The sequence below is a fragment of the Thalassophryne amazonica genome, chromosome 9 (genome assembly GCF_902500255.1).
Source record: "Thalassophryne amazonica chromosome 9, fThaAma1.1, whole genome shotgun sequence".
Lineage (NCBI taxonomy): Eukaryota > Metazoa > Chordata > Actinopteri > Batrachoidiformes > Batrachoididae > Thalassophryne > Thalassophryne amazonica.
Window position 1 is genome coordinate 114,756,201 of NC_047111.1, and position 25,847 is coordinate 114,782,047.

Genomic DNA, 25,847 nt, shown 5'->3' on the forward strand with positions numbered 1-25,847 from the left:
AAATTTTAAGCATATAGGATTATTTTAAAAAGAAGTATTCTTGTAACAAGTTCACACAATCTTGCATAAAAATCTGTATTTTTTAATTAAGTCTGGGGAAAAAACAAACAAACGCATAATCTCATTTCTGGAGGTCATGAAACTTTCATTTAAATGATTTTATATTTAATAAAGTCTGTAAATGTTATCAATACTACCACAGGATAAATGTTGGCACCAGCGGGCCTCAGGATCTAAATAGGGTTTATCATCATGATCTTTATTATGTTTACACATCACATAAGTTATCACACAGAAGAATCAAAAACACTCTACACTTCATATAACACAATGAAGTAACTGCTCAATGAAGGAATGTTTAAAACTTTATCTGCGACACAGTGGGGGTCATAGTCTTTGTGATGTAGCTATTTCATTTTATTTTGGAATGACATGCCAAGATGTGACATTGTGCAACATTCATTAATTTTCTATATCCACTTACTGCAGTTGAGGGTCACTGGGTTGGGGGGGGGTTGCAGTGAAAGGTGGCGTACACTCTGGGCAGGACGCCAGCATGACTTTGAAAGGGAAAGCAAGCGAACACAAGGTTGAACATGCAAGCTCCACACAGAAAGGACCAGGCAGGAAGCGATCCCATGACCTTCTTGCTGTGAGGTAACAGTGCTAACCACTAAGCCACCGTGCCACCCTACATTTTGCAACACTTGCATATTATGCATATAATGTGCACTTTATGTATTGTGAGAAGAACAATTGTTTCACTTGTAATAGGCATTGGTGGGCACAGCTAACCAAAACGTTAGCTCCGATAATGGCTAATTAGCTAAGTGAAAAGTTATCTTGTATAAAGCTAAAACCACCCAAAAATTTATCGGAAGCTACAGCTAACCTATAACTTTCAAAATTGAGTTTTAACACCACGATCACAAACCCAGTGAATCACCACTTCTGTCTTTGTGCGCTGTGCCCCCTGCTGGAAGCTCCAGTTTACTACGTATTTTACTCTACCGCGGCAAAAGGAACCTGACCACCAGGTTGTCACCAACAAACAAAAAAAAACATCATTGTCCACTTACCCACCACATCGTCACTTCTTTGCATTTTCACTTGTGTGTAATTTGGCCAAAAGGCCATTGAAAATGCTGTGGTTGGTCCCCCGGAAGTAGAGAAATTACATCATATTTTACTCCTTTGGCGCCCACCCTCAAATGAGGCTGCTGTGCCAAATTTGTTTGGGCTTTTTTTTACATTTTATTTATGCAGTGCACCTGTGTATGATCCTACAGACGTGCTTTCAGGTCATTCTGATGTTAAGCAAATGAAGCAGCCAAATGTTGCTGCACATTTATAAGAAAAAAAAGAAAAGCCAAAAAAAAAAAAAAAAAAACAGTAAAAATACATTTGCTTTCAACAAAATGATTTACTTATTGTTGGCAAAATGCAGCACAGTCGTGTGCAAAATATTTCTTTTCATTTAGTTTTGTTAAATTAATGGACTGATGATGACTTTGTGTGTCATTTTGTACAGGTGGTTACAGCACATGCTGTAAGAGTTGCAGTTACCAATAGTCTCAGCGCTAACATCACAGGATTCCTGCCAATTCACTGTATCTACCAGCTGCTTCGGAGCAGAGCCTTCACCAAACACAAGGTGTCCATTAAGGTAGGATTACACTGGTTGTTTGAAAATGATGGCTATCTTTACTTGTGAATCTGTTTTGTTTTTTATTTAAATAATCTTCTTGGGTGCTCTTCCTGTGACCTTTTTACAGGATTGGATCTACCACCAGCTATGTGAGACTACCACCCCCATCCACAACCAGCTTATTCCTCTAATTGATGCCTACATCAACTCCATCCTCACTCCAGCCTCCAAGGCCAACCCAGAAGCCACCAACCAGCCAATCACAGAGCAAGAAATCCTCACAGTCTTCCAGACGTCTGCTGGGGTGGGTCAAGCACAACTTCAGAGATAGTTGGAAATGGTGTCATTGTGTAGTTTGTCCAGCAGAGAGTGCGTTGATGACATTGTTCACAATGCTGTCAAGCATGGCTATGATCCTCATCGCCCCTTGGTCACATTAGCTATAAGGGACAGCTAACTAACAGCTGTGTTTCATTTTCTATCACAGTGGGCATTTTGCAGCAGCAGGAAAAAAGTAACTGTTATGCCGCCAGCTAGGCAGAGCCAAAATTGATAAGTGTACTTTATGTAAATACTGACTGGTGCAACATGGTGGCTGCCAATCCAAGTGAAAGCAACGTGACGTGTTGATTGGTTATTAGTTAGATTTATAGTTATTTATAAGAAATTTCATGTTTAAACTAAAACATCAAGCTTCAATAACATTTTTATGTCTTAACGGTTTGATAATGGAATGTTTGAAATTGCCATTTTTCATGTATATATCAGTATTGTAATTTTTTTCCTCTCCCTAATATCCATTGCCCCCCAAAAAATCCATATTGGTTAGGCTCTCATGTTACTTCTAATTTGATTTTTATGTTATCTCATCAGTCATCGGTTGTCTGTGGTGGGCAAAAAAAAAAGTTAGATTGTCAGTGTCATTCATGAACATTATTACTCTCGAGTCATTTTTCTGCAGCATGCAATTTTTTTATGACATAGAAATTAGTTAACGTGGAAAGTCTACATAAGTGTAACATCCGGATTCCTCAACATAAATTTAAATATTAGAAATGCATAGAAATAATTGAGATTCAAAGCATTCCAGGATGATATATTGCATTCTAACCTTTAGCTGGTCTCCTCCTCACTTTATTTCTGTGTTGCTTAGCAAGCAGAGGGCATTCGAGGAGGACGGCAGCACTACTCCATCACCACGCAACTTCTCATCCTCTACTACATCCTGTCTTATGAGGAGAATCTGCTGGCTAGCACCAAACAGCTATGTATGTATATGGATCTAAGTGTCCACATTCTCAGTGCCTTTGTTTGGTTTAAATTTTTTTATGTAGTCTCTCTGACTGTTTTCATAGTCGTCTCCTTCGCTGAAGAAGATGTACTTTCTGTTAGGTGGAGACAATTTGTCAGCAAGAAGCAACTTTCACCCTCTATGTTGTAGGAGATCTGCTCACTAAGTGTGAAATTATTCATCCTTTTCTGTCTCACTGTCTGTTGGCTCCTTTTATAGAGTGAGTGGTGGTGGTGGTGGTGAACTGGGGGGTGAGCAAAGACCCAAATGCAGTGGCTGCAGAAACAAAGCTAACTAGGACAGCTGTAGGTTAGATTAAGCAGTAGCAGTTAGCCTATTCTATGTTGAGTCTTTCCCATGACAAGCTCTCCTCTTGCCCTTCATTAGGCCAGATTTATGTGAGAGTTTATTTCCGTCTCTAATTGCTGTTTACCCAAGTGTTCCCGCAGCCTTCATGGAAGGAGTAATGAATCCCATCAGAGGTAGTAATGAGCCCACATCAATGAAAAATCACCTCGGCTTCTCTAACACATCAGCACTACAGCTCTAGAGTCCTTACAAAACAAAATCAGACACTGGTGCTCTATCGTTTCCTTTTCTTCCTTTATGACCTCACAATATTTTCTTTTACTCATTTACTCCACCTCATGTCTTTCCTTTTTTTCCCCACTCCTGTCTTCATGTTTTTAAGCCATGATGCAGAAAAAGCCAAAGTCGTATTCAGCAGCCTTGATGGACCAGGTTCCCATTAAGTACCTGGTTACCCAATCTCAGGGACTACAACAGGAACTTGGAGGTAAGTTATGAGTTTAAATCACTTTATTGCAAAAAGCACAACAGAAGAGTGGACTAATTGAAAATTAATGAAATATGTTTTTAAAAAGTGCGCAACTTGACTGTGGAAGCTGGCAAAACATGAGCTTCTCTGCCTATTCCCAGGTCTGCACTCAGCTTTGCTGAGACTGTTGGCCACCAATTACCCCCACTTGTGTCTAGTGGAGGACTGGGTGTCTGAGGAAGAGGTGACAGGGACACTCCTCCTGCTAAGGAGAATGATGCTTCCAAGCAACATGTGTAGATACACTCAGAGCCAACTTCACCAAGGTGAGGAGGGCAGCAGAGGCTACAGACTGAAGACATACCAAGATTTAGCATTTGGTTAGTTTTTTTGGCTTAAGAGTGCCTGATTCCCACAGTTTGTGATAACAAGAGCAAGAATCCTTTAAAAGTAAGTGATAAAATTATTAACCCTCTGGGGCCCAGGGGTATTTTCTTGTTTTTGTCATGCTTTCAATAATTCCCATTTTTTTGGGTTGGGGAGGGTAGGTAGGGTAAGTGTGACCTTCTCTGGCCTCTAGAGTTGGTTGTGAATCAAAGATCATCTGCAACAAATATTGAAACGAGGGGACACTGTATTGTCAGGAAGTGGTTGAATGAAGTCTCTGACATTGCATCAAAGTTCTGTTAATAGAAACATGACAAAGTAAACAGAGTTGGATGTGCTGGTGTGGATATCAAAGTAATGAGGCATTTTTATAAGATTAATGGAAGCAAGCTCTGGGATAGTTTAATTCTGAAAGGTATATTTTCTTTTTAAAATAAATAATTACACAGCCAGAAACTGAAAAATAAATCATTGTTAGGTATGCCAAAGCAACAGATGGTGATCTAACTCAGACACTGTTCCCATGTTGGCTGTGAGTGGCAGAATGAGGAGAATAGACAGTGAAGGTTGGCATACATAATGTCACTCTGATTTAATCGTGAATAATTTTGTGATATTACAGACATAATAGCATCAGAGTCAGGGTTTCTTATTTTAACACTAGGCAGAATGCTAATACTCTATTTTATCTTTTAATGACGAGTATTATTTCCCGTGTCGTTACTAATTAAGGATGGCAGCGTCTGGAGTCACAGTCTGCTGCTGCTGACAACAGTAATTTTGCCATGATGACAGGCATGAAGGTTTTTCTACAGTCAACATGTGAATGCAATATTACTGTATAGCCATATTGGCCAATCAGAAGCCTGGAAAAAAAACTCTTTTTCCTCATCTACAGGTAAACACTGAAACCAGCATTTGCCTGAATTTTCTCCTTGGCCACAGTCTTGCAAAAGGGACATTTTCAGTGACTTAAAATGGAGTTTTTATGGGGCTGACAGGCCGAAGCACATAGAAAAAGCTATGATTTCTAAAGTAACTGTACCTGTATGTTGACGATCTAAATGTCCTCAGGTTAGTGTGTTGTATGTTTTCTACACTGTGCTTTTAGTTTCAGTTTCTGAATAGTTGGTTTCTCTTCAGCTTTCCAGAAGTTACCATCAAGCAGTCCTAGACTGATGCGGATCCTGGAGCAGTTAACATTGCTTTCACCTGCAGACCTGATCCCTTACGCCGATGCGCTGACGAACAGCATGGCTCTGCTGCTTGAGCCTGCGGTGCCTCGCCGCGTACTGCAGACTGTCAACAAGCTCTGGATGCATCTCAACACTGTCATGCCTCGCAGGTACATGCGTCAGACATTTCTGCTGCATGCAATGACAGTGTCCACATCATATATTTAATGTGACAGATGTGACCAGAACCTGCTTTCAGAGCACAGGTTGAATGTTTTTCCGTGTGATATTAATGCCTAGAGTTCAGTCATCTCCCCTTATTCATGTATTGTAGGTTTGAGCCACTGAGCGCAGCATCACTGCTGTTGTGGTGTCTGTCTTTTGTGTGTGTGTGTGTGTGTTAACAAGAGAAAGAGAATGCCATGGTTTTGTCCTTCCTCTGACCAGCACCACATTTTCTTGGGTCAGCCCAAGTATCTTACTGAGAGGGCACAGTGCAAATGTGGCCTCACCACTTTACGATCATAGTAATGACTTGACTGAACTCCGCTAATGGGCGCTGTGCTCATCCTGGGAAAAACAGCGATAGATGACCTCAACATAGCATGGAGCTCTGTCTCACAAATCTGTCTCACAAATAGAATTCTGACTATCTCAAATTAGATTACAGCTGAATGCCATTTGGCTGTTAAAAAAAAAAAAAAAAAAAAATTTATTCATTTATTTTATTTTTGCTTTAATCCCTGCAAGTGTGAGTAGAAATATAAAATTTTAATGATTTTTTTTCTTTTTTTGCATGTTCAGCCATGTTGTTTCATTTGCAACAATGTTATTGCACAGTTTTTATTTATTTATTGTGATAGTAATCTGAATTAATGGCTTTATTTTAATGTGTTTGTGCAAAATCAATTCCGTATTTTTTTTTACTTCAGTAATTAAGCCTTTTTATTTTGGAAAAATATATTGCAATTTAATTGTGTTCTTGTGCCTTTGGGGCAAAGAAAAGCAAATAATGTAAATTCATAAATTAACAGATCTTCTCTTTATAGCTGCTGGGTGTTTCTGTAAAAGGTTAACAACAGTACTTGGCTTGTGTCGGCGCTGCTCAGGCTGTGCAGTGCTGCTGTGAAGCTCAGTAAATGGATTAAAGGCAGACCTGTGGAGCGGAGTTGTCCTTAACCCCAAGCTGCCTGCTCAGTGATTATTGTGTGAACAGATCAAAGGTATTGACCCAGGCTACTCTTTGGACATGAGGGTCACCTGCACTCTGCCCCACAGGAGCAGTTACCAAAAGTCTTAGCAGACAGGCTATCGATCCAGAAAGTATCTGTAGCAAGAACGGCTCAGGGCAGGAAAACAGGGAGAGAGATAAAAGGGTTTGTTACCCCCAACCTCTTTGCTTTCTTAAACCCTCTGGTAAGTATTAAGTGATACTGAAGGCAAGCGGAGAGGTACTCATGAATCTAGAAAAGGCAGCGGGGTGAACATCAATCAATCAATCAATCAACTTTTTTCTTATATAGCGCCAAATCACAACAAACAGTTGCCCCAAGGCGCTCCATATTGCAAGGCAAGGCCATACAATAACCATGAAAAACCCCAACGGTCAAAACGACCCCCTATGAGCAAGCACTTGGCCACAGTGGGAAGGAAAAACTCCCTTTTAACAGGAAGAAACCTCCAGCAGAACCAGGCTCAGGGAGGGGCAGTCTTCTGCTGAGACTGGTTGGGGCTGAGGGAAAGAACCAGGAAAAAGACATGCCGAGAAGGGGGGCAGAGATCGAAACATTCACACAGATCCACTGATTGATAGAAGTGTGCAACCTGCAAACCAGCAAAAACAGCTGCCGCAGAATGAGGGTGAGCTAATCCTGCTGGAGACTGAATTATTTGTCATGAAATGCTGCATTGTATATCATATTCTTTAAATTTATTTCTACAAAGCATTTGAGTATTTAAATACCACGTATAACAAATGCTAATTCTTTGTGATTCAGTGATGCCCTAATATATGGCAGCCTTGTAAGTCGTGTGTTAAGTTAATTTTAATCTTACCTTCATTTAACCAGGTTAGTCCGATTGAGATCAAGACCCCTTTTGCAAGGGAGACCTGGGCAGTTATAAAGTTTCCAATTCACCTAATCTGCATGTCTTTAAATGTGGGAGGAAACCAGAGCACCCAGAGGAAACCCACACAAACACAGGGAGAACATGCAAACTCCATACTGAAAGGCCACAGGTGGGAATCAGTCCCATGACCTTCTTGCTGTGAGGCAACAGTGCTAACCACTAAGCCACCGTGCTGGCGTTTATCCCCACACAGCCCTTCCATCCATCCATCCATCCATCTTCTACCGCTTAGTCCAATTAAGGTTCGCGGGGGGCTGGAGCCTATCCCAGCAGTCATAGAGCGCGAGGCGGGGTACACCCAGGACAGGACGCTAGTCTGTCGCAGGGCCACAAATAGACAAACAAACACAGACACACCCACACACACACCTACGGACAATTTTAAAGATTCCAATCCACCTAACCCGCATGTCTTTGGATGTGGGAGGAAACCGGAGCATCCGGAGGGAACCCACGCAAACACGGGGAGAACATGCAAACTCCACACAGAAAGGCCACGGGAATTGAACCCACAACCTTCTCGCTGTGAGGCAACAGTGCTAACCACTAAGCCACCGTGCTGCCCACAGCCCTTCCACCATCATTAATTCATACTGGCTCCATACTCTGATTTAAATAGTTATGGCCTTGATTTTAACCTTGCAGGGTCACACATGGTCAGAGGTCACATGACTAATAGGTGATGTATATAACTTTATTTCTAATCCATTTTGGTGTTTCGCAGTTGTGAATCTCGCTCTGTCTGACGGTCATGACTCATGCGAGAGGTTGGTTTCAGCAGAGTTCCAGTTTAGGGCACAATGTAAACACACTTTGTGAAGCATGGACAATAAGACAACATCAGGGCGCGGCAGAAGTTCATCACAGGTGCTACACCTCTTCTAGATAACCCCCTCAACTTGGGAGAACGTGTCATCATCATAATCGCTCATGAACTCGCTGAATTGGTGCCATTCACATCCTTATTATGGCAAAGGTTAAAATACAGAATTGCATTTTTTTCCGCAAATCTGATAGGTTAATCGTGTGAGATTTCAGACCATAAAATATCATGTAAACGGTGGCAAAATATTAAAACCGTTTCACATTTAATGTATTAGTCCACGCCTTGACTGCGTGTGCTGCTACGCAGATGTAAATTATTACGCTGTCACCTGAGGGCGATGGTAACTAGTGCAGGGAGGACGATGCCGAACTGCATGGATTTAACTGGATTGATTGATGGATTTACCGTGGATTTAAGTCAATGCAGCTGAAGAAATGGAGAAATCTGTTGGTCTGCTCACAGAATTTCCAGTTTGGCATGACAATGCTGTTGCTACGGTAAGCTTTGACAAGCTGACCACACCCCTTCACAATGATTCGCCGACCGAATCACTTACTTAAAATTAACCATGCAAACATTGAAATTGGATTAGAATGGTAATAACCTCCTTGTGTTTGATGATTTGCGGACGTTAATGCTGGATTATGGTCACAAACAGCCGTTTTAAAAAGGTAAAACTCCTTTTTACCGGTGACGTGTGTCCACAAATCATCAGTCACAACAGGGATATTCCCTAAATTAGTGTTTAATAGGAACTGCAGGTAATTCCTTGAAATAGCCATTCTAAGTATTCTTTTATTAACACTGGGCAAGTTTGATCTTGGCCTGTGACCTTGACTTCTCTTCCCCCCTATAAGTCATATTGCTTTGTACTTGGATGACCCTCAGTAATTCCGCAAAGTTTGGTCCAAAATTGGATCAAAATTCTTTTGAGTTGTTTTGTGTTCTTGCTCTTACACACACACACACACACACACACATAACCAAAAACAATACTTCTGCATGCACTATCACTGCGTACAAAACTCTGGTAGGAACAGATTTTTTTCTTTTTTGGGCATGACATTGGAGTCTTTTTCATGACTGAAGGTGAAGCTGGAGCGTGCTGTCATCAGATTGATTGACGTGGCATCAATCATAATGTGATTGTTGCCTCAGATTGCATTAGTCTGAAGAAGAATCTGTGTTTGTTAGCCCATTCATGTTACAGTCCTCACCTGTGGTCTTGAGGTTTGTGTGGTGACCAAAATAAGTTGTTGATGAAATTAGATCCAGATGTCTGTGAAGGGAAGGTTTCCATAATCAGAATCAGAAGAAGTTTATTGCCATTGCCAGTGAACAGGATTCACAGACTAGGAATTTGCTTCGGTACAATGGTGCAACATTAAGAAGAGATAAAATGCTAAGATAAAATATAACGTGTCAAAATAAGATAAAATATAAGATAAAAAAGAAATATGAAAGGCTGTGTGCAACAGAGAAACAGAAAAAACAGTGCAGTGGGAGGAGTGCAATTAAAAACCAAAGTACATTGTCTAAAGTGACAGAGTTAAGCTTAAGGTGACTCATTTATGAGGAGTTCATGAGTCTAACGGCAGAGGGGAAGAAACTGTTCTTATGGCGGGAGGTTCTGGTCCGGATGGACCGTAGCCTCCTGCCCGAGGGGAGTGGTTTGAACAGACCGTGTGCAGGGTGAGAAGGGTCAGCTGTGATCCGACCTGCGTAATCATTTGTAAGCCATCAGTAGCTGGAGGCTTGGTGAGGAGAGGACTGAGTTTCCTGACTTTCTGCTGCTGCCACTGTGACCTGGAGCTGGATATGCAGTGAAAGTTACACCTGGTGTCTGACTGTGTTACTTACAGGTTGTGGGTGATGACGGTAAATGCTCTCCAGCCTTCAGCGAAGCTCCTCAGGCAGCAGAGATACACTCAGAATGACCTGATGGTGGATCCTCTTATTGTGCTGCGATGTGATCAGAGAGTTTACAGGTAAAAACTCTACATGGACTAGATTCTGAGAGAATTATAGGGAAAAGTCTGGATGTTTGTCTATCATGCTGATTGCTTGGAAATGGTACTATAGCAATAAAGATGGAGTCGTCGACAGACTACAGAAATTAACTTCTTGTCTTGTTTAACTGCTGTCGAGATGAGGATCATTTTAATTAAACCCAGTTAATGAAGCTGGATTTGTTAACCGCAAACAATCCTGCTTTTCATACCAAAGAAGTCCAACATTTTTAAATTTTTGTTTTATTAACAGGTGTCCTCCTTTGATGGACATTGTCCTTCACATGTTGAATGGCTACCTGCTGGCCTCCAAAGCGTACCTACACTGCCACCTGAAGGAGATGTCTGACTTTGACCGTCAGAATCAGACTGTGTCGAACCTGGGCGTGCCCGGTCAGCCTGACACACCCGAGGTTACCCGAGAGGAGTTGAAGAATGCTCTTCTGGCTGCACAGGTGGATGCCACTGACACGCACACACACTTACAGTGAGGAAAATAAGTATTTGAACACCCTGTGGTTTTGCAAGTTCTCCCACTTAGAAATCATGGAGGGGTCAGAAATTTTCATCTTAGGTGCATGTCCACTGTGAGAGACATAATCTAAAAAAAAAAAAAATCTGGAAATCACAATGTATGATTTTTTTTTTTTTTTTTTGTATGTTACTGCTGCAAATAAGTATTTGAACACCTGTGAAAATCAATGTTAATATTTGGTACAGTAGCCTTTGTTTGCACTTACAGAGGTCAAACGTTTCCTGTAGTTTTTCACCAGGTTGTCACACATTGCAGCAGGGATTTTGGTCCACTTCTCCATATAGATCTTCTCCAGATCTTTCACGTTTGGAGTTTCAGCTCCCTCCAAAGATTTTCTATTGAGTTCCAGTCTGGAGACTGGCCAGGCCACTCCAGGACCTTGAAATGCTTCTTACGGAGCCCCTCCTTAGTTGCCGTGGCTGTGTGTTTGGGGTCATTGTCATGCTGAAGATCCAGCCATGACCCATCTTCAATGCTCTTACTGAGGGAAGGAGGTTGTTTACCAAAATCTCACAATACATGACCCCATCCATCCTCCCTTCAATACGGTGCAGTCGTCCTGTCCCCTTTGTAGAAGAGCACCCCCAGAGTAAGATGTTTTCACCCCCATGCGTCACGGTTGGGATGGTTTTCTTGGGGTTGTTCTCATCCTCTAAACATGGTAAGTGGAGTTGATTCCAAAAAGCTCTATTCTGGTCTCATCTGACCACATGACCTTCTCCCATGCCTCCTCTGGATCATCCAGATGGTCACTGGTAAACTTCAAACAGGCCTGGACATGTGCTGTCTTGAGCAGGGGGACCTTGCTGCCCTGCAGGATTTTAAACCATGACAGCATCATGTGTTACTAATGTAATCTTTGTGACTGTGGTCCCAGCTCTCTTCAGGTCATTGACCAGGTCCTCCTGTGTAGTTCTGAGCTTTCTCAGAATCATCCTTACCCCACAAAGTGAGATCTTGCATGGAATCCCAGACCGAGAGAGATTGACAGTCATCTTGTGTTTCTTTCACTTTCTAATAAATAATCATAACAGTTGTTGTCTTCTACCAAGCTGCTTGCCTGTTGTCCTGTAGTCCATCCCAGCCTTGTGCAGGTCTGCAGTTTTGTCCCTGGTGTCCTTAGACAGCTCTTTGGTCTTGGCTATGGTGGACAGGTTGGAGTGTGATTGATTATGTGTGTGAACAGGTGTCTTTTATACAGGTAACAAGTTCAAACAGGTGCAATTAATACAGGTAAAGAGTGCAGAATAAGAGGGCTTCTTAAAGAAAAATTAACAGGTCTGTGAGAGACAGAATTCTTGCTGGTTGGTAGGTGTTCAAATACTTATTTGCAGCAGTAACATACAAATACATTATTAAAAAATCATACATTGTGATTTCTGGATTTCTTTTTTTTAGATTATGCCTCTCACAGTGGACATGAACCTAAGATGAAAATTTCAGACCCCTTCATGATTTGTAAGTGGGAGAACTTGCAAAACCGCAGGGTGTTCAAATACTTATTTTCCTCACTGTAGCTACACATGCTTATTTTCTTTACCAATTTATTTTTATATTCTGTCCAGCACTGAAAAGACTATGCTGCCAAAATGCAAATGCACATTTTGTGTAAATAAAATAAGTGAACAGGCAAACATTTACACCAAATTATTAAACAGTTCACAGTGTGTGTGAATGATAAACACTTTCCGCTATAGGTTAAACAAAATTAATCTAAAGCAGCTGTAACATGACTGATATGTTGACATTTGTCAAACCCAGGTTACCATTGATCAGAGAACTGATTCATATACGGGTCATCAACTCGGTTACCTGACACTTGGGCTTCATGATATCTCATTGCAGCGTCACACCCATAGTTACACTGCTAGACTTGTGAAGCCCCTACTACATGACTCTGTGTTCCAAACGGCACACAAAAGGATCTCAAAAGGATAATATTTAACAATCTTTATCTAGTTGGTCTCTTTGCCTAATTCCCTGAGTTAATGTAAAATCCCACTGGTCACCAACTGTTTATGTTTAGGAGTTTTATTGTGAAAGGTCTGAAAGCAAGGAGGGCATCTCTTCTTAGCTTTGTTGCTGTGGACTAGAGTAACGAATGGGGGTTGGGGTGGTGGTAGCACCATAATGGAAGATAAGTTTGCAAAAAACCTGTGAGTTGAATGAAATTATTTTGGATGCAGAAAGGATGATGATTGACCAAAAACATCTCTGTGGAGGGTGCCTTGTTGGGGAAAAGGTAACTTATCTGCTTTTTAAAAAGATTTTTCTTTTCTGTGCAGATGAATCCTGCCTGTGTTGATGGTGAAGACTCAATAGTTGACATAAGACATATACGAAACCGACCCACGTTTCATGGCCCTGCTGGGTGTTGGTTCAGTGTCAGCAGTCTGATCTGAGTCAGCAGACACACGCTGAACCCATGTCTTCTCTATGAATAAGTCAGTGTTCATGGGCTGATAGCAGAATGACGGATAACATCGAAAGCAAGAATAGTCACGTGCAAAAATAAAAAGCCTTCAGCAAATTATTACAGAACTCACACATCACATTTGAGGAAGTCTGAAAAAGTCCACATTCATCAGATATATTCTGTGAAGTCAATTATCAAACCAGCTGACTTTTTCCATTGGACTATTTCAACACTGGAACATGATAACATAACACATACATAAAACTTGACCTGTGCTTTCCAGTTGTAGTAACCCATTATTTATTCTCAGGACAGTGCAGCAGTCCAGATCCTGCTGGAGGTTTGTCTGCCCACCTCTGAGGAGCAGCAGCTGGGGGCCAACATGGAGAGTCTGCTGAGGAGCTTTAGGGGACCTTTACCAGAGAAAACGAAGCAGACCCACAGAGGTACGGAGAACACTGAGCAAGAAGGAGGTCTGCTCAGTGACCTGAGGGAGGTTCAATGTCTCATCTGTTGTCTTCTGCATCAGATGTTCATCGCTGACCCCAACATTGCCAAGTTGGTCCACTTCCAGGTGAGCTGGGCAGATAATACTTGTTAAATCACTGACCATGTGAGGACTGTTTAAAGAGAATAATGAGAGAGGCTGTTTATGAGCAGTGAACCCAAAGTCAGCAGTGCTGCATGTTCTTGAGTGTGTGGTTTTAATCACCCACAGGGGTCCTACATTACCACAATTCAGTGAATCCAGATTTCTTAGAAAATGTTGCAGTTTGAAAAGTAATACAGTCTTGATTTTATGTGAATAGTTGAGCAGGTAAAAACATTGCTGAGAATGAGTCATGTTTAGAAGAACACTTGGGTCATGTTGACTCGTCTGAGCAGGGTTTCCACTTTCATAAATTGTCAAGGTCTCTAAGCACACCGCCATGAGCCGACAGTTATTCCACATTGCCAGCCAAAAGTCGTGAATGTGTCTGTGTGTCTGTGCGTGCGCGCACAATTTAAAGTTTTTAATGAGCTAATTGCTCTCTGCTCCTCTTTCCTCGTTGATGATTGTGGGTTTTATTCTTTTTTGTATTTGATCGAGCCTCTCTCTCTCTCTCTCCCTCTCCCTTTCTCTCTCAGGGTTACCCCCAGGCTCTGCTGCCTCTGACTGTGGCCGGCATCCCGTCCATCCATATCTGTCTGGACTTCATCCCAGAGCTGCTGGCTCAGCCTCAGCTGGAGAAGCAGGTGAAGCCTCCCAGTCCTCCTTCACCTTGAGCCTGTGCTGGAGCTGCTTTATGTTCAGCGTTTACCAAAAAACAAACAAACAAACAAACAAAAAAAAAAACCACAAAACAGCTGGTTTTAATTTTTTGTTGTTGTTCTCTCCCCCCCCCCCCCCCCCCCCCCACACACACACACAGATCTTTGCAATCCAGTTGTTGTCGTACCTGTGTACACAGTACGCCCTTCCAAAGTCACTCACGGTGGCTCGACTCGCCATCAGTGTCATGGGAACCCTCCTCACAGGTGAGCAGGTGTTTTTTTGTGGTTTTTGTTGTGTATATATATATATATATATATATATATATATATATATTTGTATCACTTTCTGTTCCGGAGCACAGCGGTGTTTTGCTGTATCTGTTAGCTGTTTAATCTGCGTAGTTAGATTGATCTAGTTAACTAGATAATGATTTGTTTCACAGTGTAATCTTCATGTGCCTTAACTAAAGCACTCCCTCTGCTGAATCACCTCTAAATTATTTACACATTATTCACTTTGTGTGTTTTTAGGAATCCGCTAGCTTAGCGCAGCTACTAGCTCTTAGCCGGTTTAGCATGGCGGCTTCTCCTGTCTCTCCTGCACTTTTCTGCTCTGGGTGTGAAATGTTTAGTTATTCCTCGGCCTCCTTTAGCAGTAACGGTACTTGTAATAAGTGCAGCTTATTCGTAGCTTTGGAGGCCAGGCTGGGCGAATTGGAGACTCGGCTCCACACCTTGGAAAATCCTACAGCTAGCCAGGCCCCTGTAGTCGGTGCGGACCAAGGTAGCTTAGCTGCCGTTAGTTCCCCTCCAGCAGATCCCGAGCAGCCGGGAAAGCAGGCCGGCTGGGTGACTGTGAGGAGCTTAGTCCTAAACAGAAGCCCCGTGTACACCGCCAACCCGTTCACATCTCTAACCGTTTTTCCCCACTCAGCGACACACCCGCCGAGGAACAAACTCTGGTTATTGGCGACTCTGTTTTGAGAAATGTGAAGTTAGCGACACCAGCAACCATAGTCAATTGTCTTCCGGGGGCCAGAGCAGGCGACATTGAAGGAAATTTGAAACTGCTGGCTAAGGCTAAGCGTAAATTTGGTAAGATTGTAATTCACGTCGGCAGTAATGACACCCGGTTATGCCAATCAGAGGTCACTAAAATTAATATTGAATCGGTGTGTAACTTTGCAAAAACAATGTCGGACTCTGTAGTTTTCTCTGGTCCCCTCACCAATCGGACCGGGAGTGACATGTTTAGCCGCATGTTCTCCATGAATTGCTGGCTGTCTGAGTGGTGTCCAAAAAATGAGGTGGGCTTCATAGATAATTGGCAAAGCTTCTGGGGAAAACCTGGTCTTGTTAGGAGAGATGGCATCCATCCCACTTTGGATGGAGCAGCTCTCATTTCTAGAAATCTGGCCAATTTTCTTAAATCCTCCAAACCGTGACTATCCAGGGTTGGGACCAGGAAGCAGAGTTGTAGTCTTACACACCTCTCCGCAGCTTCTCTCCCCCTGCCATCCCCTCATTACCCCATCCCCGTAGAGACGGTGCCTGCTCCCAGACCACCAATAACCAGCAAAAATCTATTTAAGCATAAAAATTCAAAAAGAAAAAATAATATAGCACCTTCAACTGCACCACAGACTAAAACAGTTAAATGTGGTCTATTAAACATTAGGTCTCTCTCTTCTAAGTCCCTGTTGGTAAATGATATAATAATTGATCAACATATTGATTTATTCTGCCTAACAGAAACCTGGTTACAGCAGGATGAATATGTTAGTTTAAATGAGTCAACACCCCCGAGTCACACTAACTGTCAGAATGCTCGTAGCATGGGCCGGGGCGGAGGATTAGCAGCAATCTTCCATTCCAGCTTATTAATTAATCAAAAACCCAGACAGAGCTTTAATTCATTTGAAAGCTTGTCTCTTAGTCTTGTCCATCCAAATTGGAAGTCCCAAAAACCAGTTTTATTTGTTATTATCTATCGTCCACCTGGTCGTTACTGTGAGTTTCTCTGTGAATTTTCAGACCTTTTGTCTGACTTAGTGCTTAGCTCAGATAAGATAATTATAGTGGGCGATTTTAACATCCACACAGATGCTGAGAATGACAGCCTCAACACTGCATTTAATCTATTATTAGACTCTATTGGCTTTGCTCAAAAAGCAAATGAGTCCACCCACCACTTTAATCATATCTTAGATCTTGTTCTGACTTATGGTATGGAAATAGAAGACTTAACAGTATTCCCTGAAAACTCCCTTCTGTCTGATCATTTCTTAATAACATTTACATTTACTCTGATGGACTACCCAGCAGTAGGGAATAAGTTTCATTACACTAGAAGTCTTTCAGAAAGCGCTGTAACTAGGTTTAAGGATATGATTCCTTCTTTATGTTCTCTAATGCCATATAACAACACAGTGCAGAGTAGCTACCTAAACTCTGTAAGGGAGATAGAGTATCTCGTCAATAGTTTTACATCCTCATTGAAGACAACTTTGGATGCTGTAGCTCCTCTGAAAAAGAGAGCTTTAAATCAGAAGTGCCTGACTCCGTGGTATAACTCACAAACTCGTAGCTTAAAGCAGATAACCCGTAAGTTGGAGAGGAAATGACGTCTCACTAATTTAGAAGATCTTCACTTAGCCTGGAAAAAGAGTCTGTTGCTCTATAAAAAAGCCCTCCGTAAAGCTAGGACATCTTTCTACTCATCACTAATTGAAGAAAATAAGAACAACCCCAGGTTTCTTTTCAGCACTGTAGCCAGGCTGACAAAGAGTCAGAGCTCTGTTGAGCTGAGTATTCCATTAACTTTAACTAGTAATGACTTCATGACTTTCTTTGCTAACAAAATTTTAACTATTAGAGAAAAAATTACTCATAACCATCCCAAAGACGTATCGTTATCTTTGGCTGCTTTCAGTGATGCCGGTATTTGGTTAGACTCTTTCTCTCAGATTGTTCTGTCTGAGTTATTTTCATTAGTTACTTCATCCAAACCATCAACATGTTTATTAGACCCCATTCCTACCAGGCTGCTCAAGGAAGCCCTACCATTATTTAATGCTTCGATCTTAAATATGATCAATCTATCTTTGTTAGTTGGCTATGTACCACAGGCTTTTAAGGTGGCAGTAATTAAACCATTACTTAAAAAGCCATCACTTGACCCAGCTATCTTAGCTAATTATAGGCCAATCTCCAACCTTCCTTTTCTCTCAAAAATTCTTGAAAGGGTAGTTGTAAAACAGCTAACTGATCATCTGCAGAGGAATGGTCTATTTGAAGAGTTTCAGTCAGGTTTTACTCTGTGCTTGTTCTGTTAGACCTCAGTGCTGCTTTTGATACTGTTGACCATAAAATTTTATTACAGAGATTAGAGCATGTCATAGGTATTAAAGGCACTGCGCTGCGGTGGTTTGAATCATATTTGTCTAATAGATTACAATTTGTTCATGTAAATGGGGAATCTTCTTCACAGACTAAAGTTAATTATGGAGTTCCACAAGGTTCTGTGCTAGGACCAATTTTATTCACTTTATACATGCTTCCCTTAGGCAGTATTATTAGACGGTATTGCTTAAATTTTCATTGTTACGCAGATGATACCCAGCTTTATCTATCCATGAAGCCAGAGGACACACACCAATTAGCTAAACTGCAGGATTGTCTTACAGACAAAGACATGGATGACCTCTAATTTCCTGCTTTTAAACTCAGATAAAACTGAAGTTATTGTACTTGGCCCCACAAATCTTAGAAACATGGTGTCTAACCAGATCCTTACTGTGGATGGCATTACCCTGACCTCTAGTAATACTGTGAGAAATCTTGGAGTCATTTTTGATCAGGATATGTCATTCAAAGCGCATATTAAACAAATATGTAGGACTGCCTTTTTGCATTTACGCAATATCTCTAAAATCAGAAAGGTCTTGTCTCAGAGTGATGCTGAAAAACTAATTCATGCATTTATTTCCTCTAGGCTGGACTATTGTAATTCATTATTATCAGGTTGTCCTAAAAGTTCCCTAAAAAGCCTTCAGTTAATTCAAAATGCTGCAGCTAGAGTACTGACGGGGACTAGAAGGAGAGAGCATATCTCACCCATATTGGCCTCTCTTCATTGGCTTCTTGTTAATTCTAGAATAGAATTTAAAATTCTTCTTCTTACTTATAAGGTTTTGAATAATCAGGTCCCATCTTATCTTAGGGACCTCGTAGTACCATATCACCCCAATAGAGCGCTTCGCTCTCAGACTGCAGGCTTACTTGTAGTTCCTAGGGTTTGTAAGTGTAGAATGGGAGGCAGAGCCTTCAGCTTTCAGGCTCCTCTCCTGTGGAACCAGCTCCCAATTCAGATCAGGGAGACAGACACCCTCTCTACTTTTAAGATTAGGCTTAAAACTTTCCTTTTTGCTAAAGCTTATAATTAGGGCTGGATCAGGTGACCTTGAACCATCCCTTAGTTATGCTGCTATAGACGTAGACTGCTGGGGGGTTCCCATGATGCACTGTTTCTTTCTCTTTTTGCTCTGTATGCACCACTCTGCATTTAATCATTAGTGATCGATCTCTGCTCCCCTCCACAGCATGTCTTTTTCCTGGTTCTCTCCCTCAGCCCCAACCAGTCCCAGCAGAAGACTGCCCCTCCCTGAGCCTGGTTCTGCTGGAGGTTTCTTCCTGTTAAAAGGGAGTTTTTCCTTCCCACTGTAGCCAAGTGCTTGCTCACAGGGGGTCGTTTTGACCGTTGGGGTTTTACATAATTATTGTATGGCCTTGCCTTACAATATAAAGCGCCTTGGGGCAACTGTTTGTTGTGATTTGGCGCTATATAAAAAAATTGATTGATTGATTGATTGATATATATGTGTGTATATATATATGTATATATGTGTGTGTGTATATGTCTGATCACATACCACTATACACAGTATAGTGCTATGTGATCAGACCTCTGCAAACTCCACACACAGACAAGAACATCATGTCATGGCTGATTACAACATGATCATCTTTCAATTCAGCATGTGCTAGGGAGGAGATTTAAAATAAAGAGTAAATATCCATGCATACTTAGCCAGCTTGTTGAGATGTAGTCATTTTAATGGTGGACTTTGGACACTCCACTCATTTGAAAAAACATAATTTAATCATTAAATTACAAATGACAACAGAGAATTGGCAGCATGAGAATAGCAAACTCTACATCTAAATTACATCTGAGCAATTAGATTTACTCAGACATTACATTTGGAAAAGATGAATTAGGCTACTTGGCATCCATTAGCAACATGTTCTTTTTGACTTTCCCACAATATTTGTATCTTTCTGTCATAATATGCAGTTATATAAACATAATCAGGAGAACATACAACTGTTTTTGTTACTATCATAGTTGTTTTGTAACATAATCCTCCTGTATAGTTACTAGTTTTCACTGATGACCATAACTTTCATTATGCAATATCTTGGCCAATCCATGTAAAATAATTTAAACCACGGTTCATGTATACAGTAGTGTTCAGAATAGTAGTAGTGCTATGTGACTAAAAAGATTAATCCAGGTTTTGAGTATATTTCTTATTGTTACATGGGAAACAAGGTACCAGTAGATTCAGTAGATTCTCACAAATCCAACAAGACCAAGCATTCATGATATGCACACTCTTAAGGCTATGAAATTGGGCTGTTGGTAAAAAAAAAAAAAAAAAAAAGTTGAAAAGGGGGTGTTCACAATAATAGTAGTGTGGCATTCAGTCAGTGAGTTGGTCAGTTTTGTGGAACAAACAGGTGTGAATCAGGTGTCCCCTATTTAAGGATGAAGCCAGCACCTGTTGAACATGCTTTTCTCTTTGAAAGCCTGAGGAAAATGGGACGTTCAAGACATTGTTCAGAAGAACAGCGTAGTTTGATTAAAAAGTTGATTGGAGAGGAGAAAACTTATACGCAGGTGCAAAAAATTATAGGCTGTTCATCTACAATGATCTCCAATGCTTTAACATGGACAAAAAAAAAAAAAAAGTTGTGTGGAAGGAAACAGAAAACAACCATCAAAATGGATAGAAGAATAACCAGAATGGCAAAGGCTCACCCATTGATCAGCTCCAGGATGATCAAAGACAGTCTGGAGTTACCTGTAAGTGCTGTGACAGTTAGAAGACGCCTGTGTGAAGCTAATTTATTTGCAAGAATCAAAGTCCCTCTGTTAAATAAAAGACGTGCAGAAGAGGTTACAATTTGCCAAAGAACACATCAACTGGCCTAAAGAGAAATGGAGGAATATTTTGTAGACTGATGAGAGTAAAATTGTTCTTTTTGGGTCCAAGGGCCGCAGACCGTTTGTGAGACGACCCCCAAACTCTGAATTCAAGCCACAGTTCACAGTGAAGACAGTGAAGCATGGTGGTGCAAGCATCATGATATGGGCATGTTTCTCCTACTATGGTGTTGGGCCTATATATCACATACCAGGTATCATGGATCAGTTTGGATATGTCAAAATACTTGAAGAGGTCATGTTGCCTTATGCTGAAGAGGACATGCCCTTGAAATGGGTGTTTCAACAAGACAATGACCCCAAGCACACTAGTAAACCAGCAAAATCTTGGTTCCAAACCAACAAAATTAATGCCTCGCAGATGTGAAGAAATCATGAAAAACTGTGGTTATAACTAAATACTAGTTTAGTGATTCACAGGATTGATAAAAAAGCAGTTTGAACATAATAGTTTTGAGTTTGTAGCGTCAACAGCAGATGCTACTATTATTGTGAACACCCCCTTTTCTACTGTTTTTTTTTTACTAATAGCCCAATTTCATAGCCTTAAGAGTGTGCATATCATGAATGCTTGGTCTTGTTGGATTTGTGAGAATCTACTGAATCTACTGGTACCTTGTTTCCCATGTAACAATAAGAAATATACTCAACCTGGATTAATCTTTTTAGTCACATAGCACTACTATTATTCTGAACATTACTCTGTGTGTGTATCTATCTATCTATCTATCTATCTATCTATCTATCTATCTATCTATCTATCTATCTATCTATCTATCTATCTATCTATCTATCTATCTATCTATCTATCTATCTATCTATCTATCTATCTATCTATCTATCTATCTATCTATCTATCTATCTATCTATCTATAATATGCAGATTATTTGATAAAAATGGTATTATATTCCACTCGATGCATGAATGGTTGTGAAGTCTGTTATCTCTGATTGCCTTGTTTTACTTTTATTTGCTCTCAGCACATTCGTTTTATCTGCATCAGCTGCTCTTATTTCCTTGATATTTTTCTACTTGCCCTTGGCTGCCATCATGTGGTGGTCTGGCGCCACTGCAGGGGTTTTCTTCTGGGTTCGTGTGCCTTTACTGTGTGCACAGCCCTCATGTCATATGTCTTTTGTTTTTTCAGTGCTGACTCATCCCAAGCGTTTCTCCTTCTTCATGCCCACCCTGCCGTGCCTGGTGACTTTCTGCCAGGCCTTCCCTCCTCTCTACGACGACGTAACGGCTCTACTCGTACAAGTGGGACAAGTTTGTGCCTCCGACGTGGCCACCAAAGCCAGAGACATCGACCCGCTTATTGCCCGTAAGTACGAGTCGCTGGTGTTCCAGAGTATCAGATGTGTCAGTGTACATTAGTTTGCATGATCTGTTGTTATAGTGACACAAAAAATAGATGTAGCTCAAAGAGCTTAGTATTAAAAACTTTCTGAAGGAAAAGCATACATTAGAGTTCACCCTCAAAGCAGAGATGAGTAAAAACACTGAAGCCATGCTGCTGTCCCTGAATATCAAGGGACAGTGTTACCAGCTAAAGCTGATATTTTCCAGCTCAAAAAAGCTGTTCATAAACTGCCAAAACACACACACACCCAAGAATATTAGATCAGTGTTTTGTTCAGTATTTTAGCTGGTGTGTCATAAAAAGCAATGCATTTGAAGCATACATTAAAAATCCTACAGCAATAAAATGCAACAGCCAATCACATCTACTGCTTACAACCAGCTACTTGGAAGCCATTTGATGATGTCATGGAACCTACTTACTGATGAGCCCACAGAGCAATTCTCTACTTGTTTAAAAGCCTTAACTGGTGCAGAGAACTACCAAACACTGCTGGTCATGTGAAGACAGACCACTGAAAATATAACAGAACGGATTTCTGGTTGGCTCCAGAGCAAGATGGCAGCCTGAGCATTTGTCTCCTGTGAGTCAGTACATTTACACACGACTAATATAGAAGTCAGGTAGGAGCAACATGCTCAAGTGGACGAGATGGCAACAAGGGTTAACGGCCTCGAAACGTGGAGCTGACGTTGCCATATGACAAACGATGCACGACCAGCAGAATCTAGAGGATAAGTTAAATGACTTGGAATCAAGAGCCAGACAAAATAATCGGCATATTCATGGTGTGCCGGAGGGTACAGAGGGCAGTTCAGTGGCAGAGTTTGTGGAGAAACTGCTCCATACTGAACGTAAACTTTCAGAAGACATTGATTTAGACATACAGCATGCCCATCGATCCCTGGCACAGAAACCAAGCTCTATCTCACCTCCGAGGTCCATCGTGGTCAAATTTCAGCAGCAATACAATGTTGAGATGAGGCAACACCCACTAGAAGAGATATGTTCACACACCTCCAGCAGAGCGCACTGTGGAGACGAGTAGGATCACACGCTGGTCTGGATACGGCAGGACGGGCTGAAGACGTTCTTCGGCAATTTCAACGGCAGATGTCTGATTGATCAGCGGTGGTTACTGGTTAAACAAAAGTTGTCCTATCCCTTAAAATACGTATGCACTGCCTGACGGGGAGTGTGGGAGGTCAACGCTGCCAGTGAACTCAAATTCATTCTAGTAAGTGGAAAAAAAAGACTGTGGCTAGCTACTTGAAAGAGGGCCAGGGGGCCCTTTCATTAAGAGAGGCTTTTCTTCCCCCCATCCTACCTGGAGAATGTTCTTCAGACATTGGAGGTCACTTTGTTTTATCGTTCTTCTGTTCCAGATCAATATTTCACTGTTCATTGTTATCTCACAGTTTCTTGTTCATAGTTTCTTTAAGTTTAGCTTGTGGGACCATAAAGTTGGAAGATTTTTTTCAGTTGAGATGCAGCATGAGTTTGTTAAACTATTGTCATTGAATATTAATGGACCTGGAAATCCAATTAAAATGACAAAAGTGATGACAAAATAGAAGACGTAGGCGGTGCATATTGTTTACCTGCAGGAAATCCATCTTTCTCAACAAGAGCATGAAAACTTAAAAAGATTTGTATATAAAAATGCTTACAATAAGGTTAAATTTGAACTCCTTACAGAAATAAAAGATAAAGGGGGCAGATATATAATTGTTGAGGTACAACTTGAAGAAGGTATGGCAACCTTGCTATATATAAATATATATATATATCCCATCGTCACGTCTTCCGAAGAGGAAGCAGAGACTGGGGACTCAGGCCGAAGTCACTGAGGTGGTTAGAAAGCTCCTCGGTGGCAAGGCTCCTGGAGTGGATGAAATCCGTCCTGAGTACCTTAAGTCTCTGGATGTTGTGGGACTGTCTTGGCTGACACACCTCTGCAACATCGCATGGCGATTGGGGACAGTGCCTCTGGATTGGCAGACCGGGGTGGTGGTCCCTCTGTTTAAGAAGGGGGTCCGGAAGGTGTGTTCCAACTATAGGGGGATCACACTCCTCGGCCTCCCCGGTAAGGTCTGTTCCAGAGTACTGGGGAGGAGAATTCGACCGATGGTCGAACCTCGGATTCAGGAGGAGCAGTGTGGTTTTCGTCCTGGTCGCGGCACACTGGACCAGCTCTACACGCTCTATCGGGTGCTCGAGGGTTCATGGGAGTTCGCCCAACCAGTCCACATGTATTTTGTGGATCTGGAGAAGGCGTTCGACCGTGTCCCTCGGGGCACCCTGTGGGGAGTGCTCCGGTAGTACGGGGTCCTTTGCTAAGGGCTATCCGGTCCCTGTATGACCGCAGCAGGAGCTTGGTTCGCATTGCCGGTAGTAAGTCAAACCTGTTTCCAGTGCACGCTGGCCTCCGCCAGGGCTGCCCTTTGTCACAGGTTCTGTTCTTTATTTTTATGGACAGAATTTCTAGGCGCAGCCAGGGTGTAGAGGGGGTCTGCTTTGGGAACCACAGAATCTTGTCTCTGCTGTTTGCGGACAATGTGGTTCTGTTGGCTTCGTCAAATCAGGACCTTCAGCGTGCACTGGGGTGGTTTGCAGCCGAGTGTGAAGCGTCCGGGATGAAAATCAGCACCTCCAAATCTGAGGCCATGGTTCTCGACCGGAAAAAAGGTGCTTTGCCCTCTTCAGGTCGTTGGAGTGTCCTTGCCTCAAGTGGAGGAGTTTAAGTATCTCGGGGTCTTGTTCACGAGTGAGGGACAGATGGAGCGTGAGATCGATAGACGGATCGGTGCAGCATCTGCAGTGATGCGGTCGCTGTATCGGACCGTCGTGGTGAAGAGAGAGCTGAGTAGGGGGGCAAAGCTCTCAATTTACCGATCGATCTACGTTTCGATCCTCACCTATGGTCATGAGATTTGGCTCATGACCGAAAGAACAAGATCACGAGTACAAGCGGCCGAGATGAGTTTCCTCCGCAGGGTGGCTGGGCGCTCCCTTAGAGATAGGGTGAGGAGCTTGGTCACTCGGGAGGATCTCGGAGTCGAGCCGCTGCTCCTCCACATCGAAAGGAGTCAATTGAGGTGGCTCGGGCATCTTTTCCGGATGCCCCCTGGACGCCTCGCGCGAGAGGTGTTCCGGGCACGTCCCATTGGGAGGAGGCCCCGGGGAAGACCCAGGACACGCTGGAGGGACTACATCTCTCGGCTGGCTTGGGAACGCCTTGGGATTCCCCCGGAGGAATTGGGGGAGGTGTGTGTGGATCGGGAGGTCTGGGCGGCTTTGCTTGAGCTGCTGCCCCCGTGACCTGACTCTGAATAAAGCAGAAGAAAATGGATATATATATATATAATATATGTGTCCTGGTATTCAGGAGGTTACGAGGTAAACTATAAGCCGGTGATCCAAAACATTAGACAAGATACTGAAAGGTGGACCACCTATCCATTGGATTTCAGTGGTAGGATTAATGTAGTCAAAATTAATATCGTACCTAGTTTGTTATACCTATTCCAACCTCTACCATTGGAGGTCCCACAGAGTTGCTTTACAGTTTGGGCTTGTTTGGGCTAGAAAGAGACTTCGGGTTACATTTGCAACACTACAGTTACCCAAACGTAAATGGGAATTGGCACTTCCTAGGTTGAGAGACTATTTTATGCAGCTCAGTTCAAACCCTTGTTTTGTTGGTGCTGTGAAAATGATCTTGCTAGATGGAAGGAACTTGAAT

At 42.1% G+C, this 25,847-nt stretch overlaps 1 protein-coding gene across 1 annotated transcript in view; it reads left to right on the plus strand.

The window, feature by feature from the left end:
- ints2 (integrator complex subunit 2) overlaps positions 1-25,847 on the plus strand; it is a 71,084-nt gene that overhangs the window by 41,894 nt on the left and 3,343 nt on the right. Inside the window, 12 exon segments of the mRNA XM_034179012.1 lie at positions 1,532-1,666; positions 1,776-1,952; positions 2,802-2,916; positions 3,631-3,735; positions 3,879-4,043; positions 5,248-5,449; positions 10,098-10,223; positions 10,498-10,699; positions 13,506-13,769; positions 14,324-14,431; positions 14,608-14,713; positions 21,887-22,063. Coding sequence (XP_034034903.1) covers positions 1,532-1,666; positions 1,776-1,952; positions 2,802-2,916; positions 3,631-3,735; positions 3,879-4,043; positions 5,248-5,449; positions 10,098-10,223; positions 10,498-10,699; positions 13,506-13,769; positions 14,324-14,431; positions 14,608-14,713; positions 21,887-22,063 — 1,882 coding nt within the window.